Below are 1,383 nucleotides of genomic sequence, written 5' to 3' on the forward strand. Positions count from 1 at the left end.
AAAAATTAAAATCTGGAAATTCATTTGCACGGGCGAGTACTTAAGAGAACGCAATGTTGAAATTGATCTCCACGGCTGTCGGTATATATTTACAAATCTCGCGAATTTCAACGTTACAGGCCATATAGTCAGCCTCGAAAATGCCCATGTAAACGAACTAGCTATCGGCGGTCTACACAAACATTTTTTTATAGTGTCATGGTGACACTCATTTTTTCTCACCTTGAAAATTATAAAACAATGAAGCGTAGCAAGGAAATCTTCATAGAGATATAAACAGAAGAACATCTGAGTTCATCATTTATTCATCATACATGCTTCCAGATAAAAGGAAACACAAATTATTTAGTAACCAAATCACACACATGAACAGCCAATAACTAGCTACATACAGAAGGCTAGTAGCCAGTTCCCGGTAGCCAGTAGCAGACACCGCCTACGCCATTGGGGATGTCCACGTTGCAGAACGCCGGGAGGCTCGCCGCCGCGCGCTCGATGTCCCCTCTCCGGCAGCCGCGGAACACCTCGGCCATGGGGTGCCCAGCGTCGGCGGCGCCGCTCTCCCTGTAGATGATCCTCAGCATGTGGTTGAGCGCATCGCACCTGCACCAGCTGCTGTCGATGGCGGCGAGCTGCCGGCAGCAGCCTCGCCGGACCTGCTCGTCCACCGTGCCGGGGGCGACGCACTGGCGCTTCACGAACGCCCGGCATCGCGGCAGCGGGTACGTCGGGTAGCCGATTCCTGGCTGACATAGCTGGCCGGGAGTGTAGACCACCTGTTCTTGGTGGTGGTCCGCCATTGTCGTCGTTGCTGCGAGCACGGAGACGACGACGACGAGCAACGCCGAGATCACTACCTTGTTGGAAGCCATTTTTTTTTGTTTGCAGAAATTCTTGATTGTTAATTTGTATGAGAGGGATAGAAGCTCTCCCATCTATGGGTGGTTTTATATATAGCTATAAAGACTAAAGTGGTTCAGGAAATGGAGACAATTTTTTTTGGCTGTTCATGAGGGATTAGCTTGTGGTTTTGAATGAAAATTTTGTTGTTATTCGTACGCCTAATCTGGCATCACACGGATAAAAGTTGGTTAAAGGGGATTGATATGCACCACACTCTTTAATTATTTCAACTTATTTTGATTCTTCCGTGCAAGAAATTGAATTAATGCACACATTGTCAACAGACGCGACGCATAGTTATGCATGGTAACAAAATCTGTTGATCTTTAGTTCCATGGCTTATATGGTGATCCAAATTGTTGAACAAGAAAAACAATAGTTCCAAACAAATATTTTAAAAGTAATGCCTCTGGAAGCTGCAACAGTAGACGTGCCTGATCAAGCATATATATATTGGAGTTATCTGAAACACAAATTTCA

General features: G+C 45.8%; 1 protein-coding gene across 1 annotated transcript; it reads right to left on the bottom strand.

Annotated features, from left to right (window-relative positions):
• Window positions 1-245: 245 nt before the first annotated feature.
• Window positions 246-989, bottom strand: LOC4342724 (alpha-amylase/trypsin inhibitor RA16-like). Its single transcript, NM_001422061.1, has one exon. The coding sequence runs from the start codon at window positions 870-872 to the stop codon at window positions 399-401; it is 474 nt and encodes a 157-aa protein (NP_001408990.1). The 5' UTR covers window positions 873-989; the 3' UTR covers window positions 246-398.
• Between the last annotated feature and the right edge of the window lie 394 nt (window positions 990-1,383).

Source organism: Oryza sativa, chromosome 7 (assembly GCF_034140825.1).
Source record: "Oryza sativa Japonica Group chromosome 7, ASM3414082v1".
Taxonomy (NCBI): domain Eukaryota; kingdom Viridiplantae; phylum Streptophyta; class Magnoliopsida; order Poales; family Poaceae; genus Oryza; species Oryza sativa.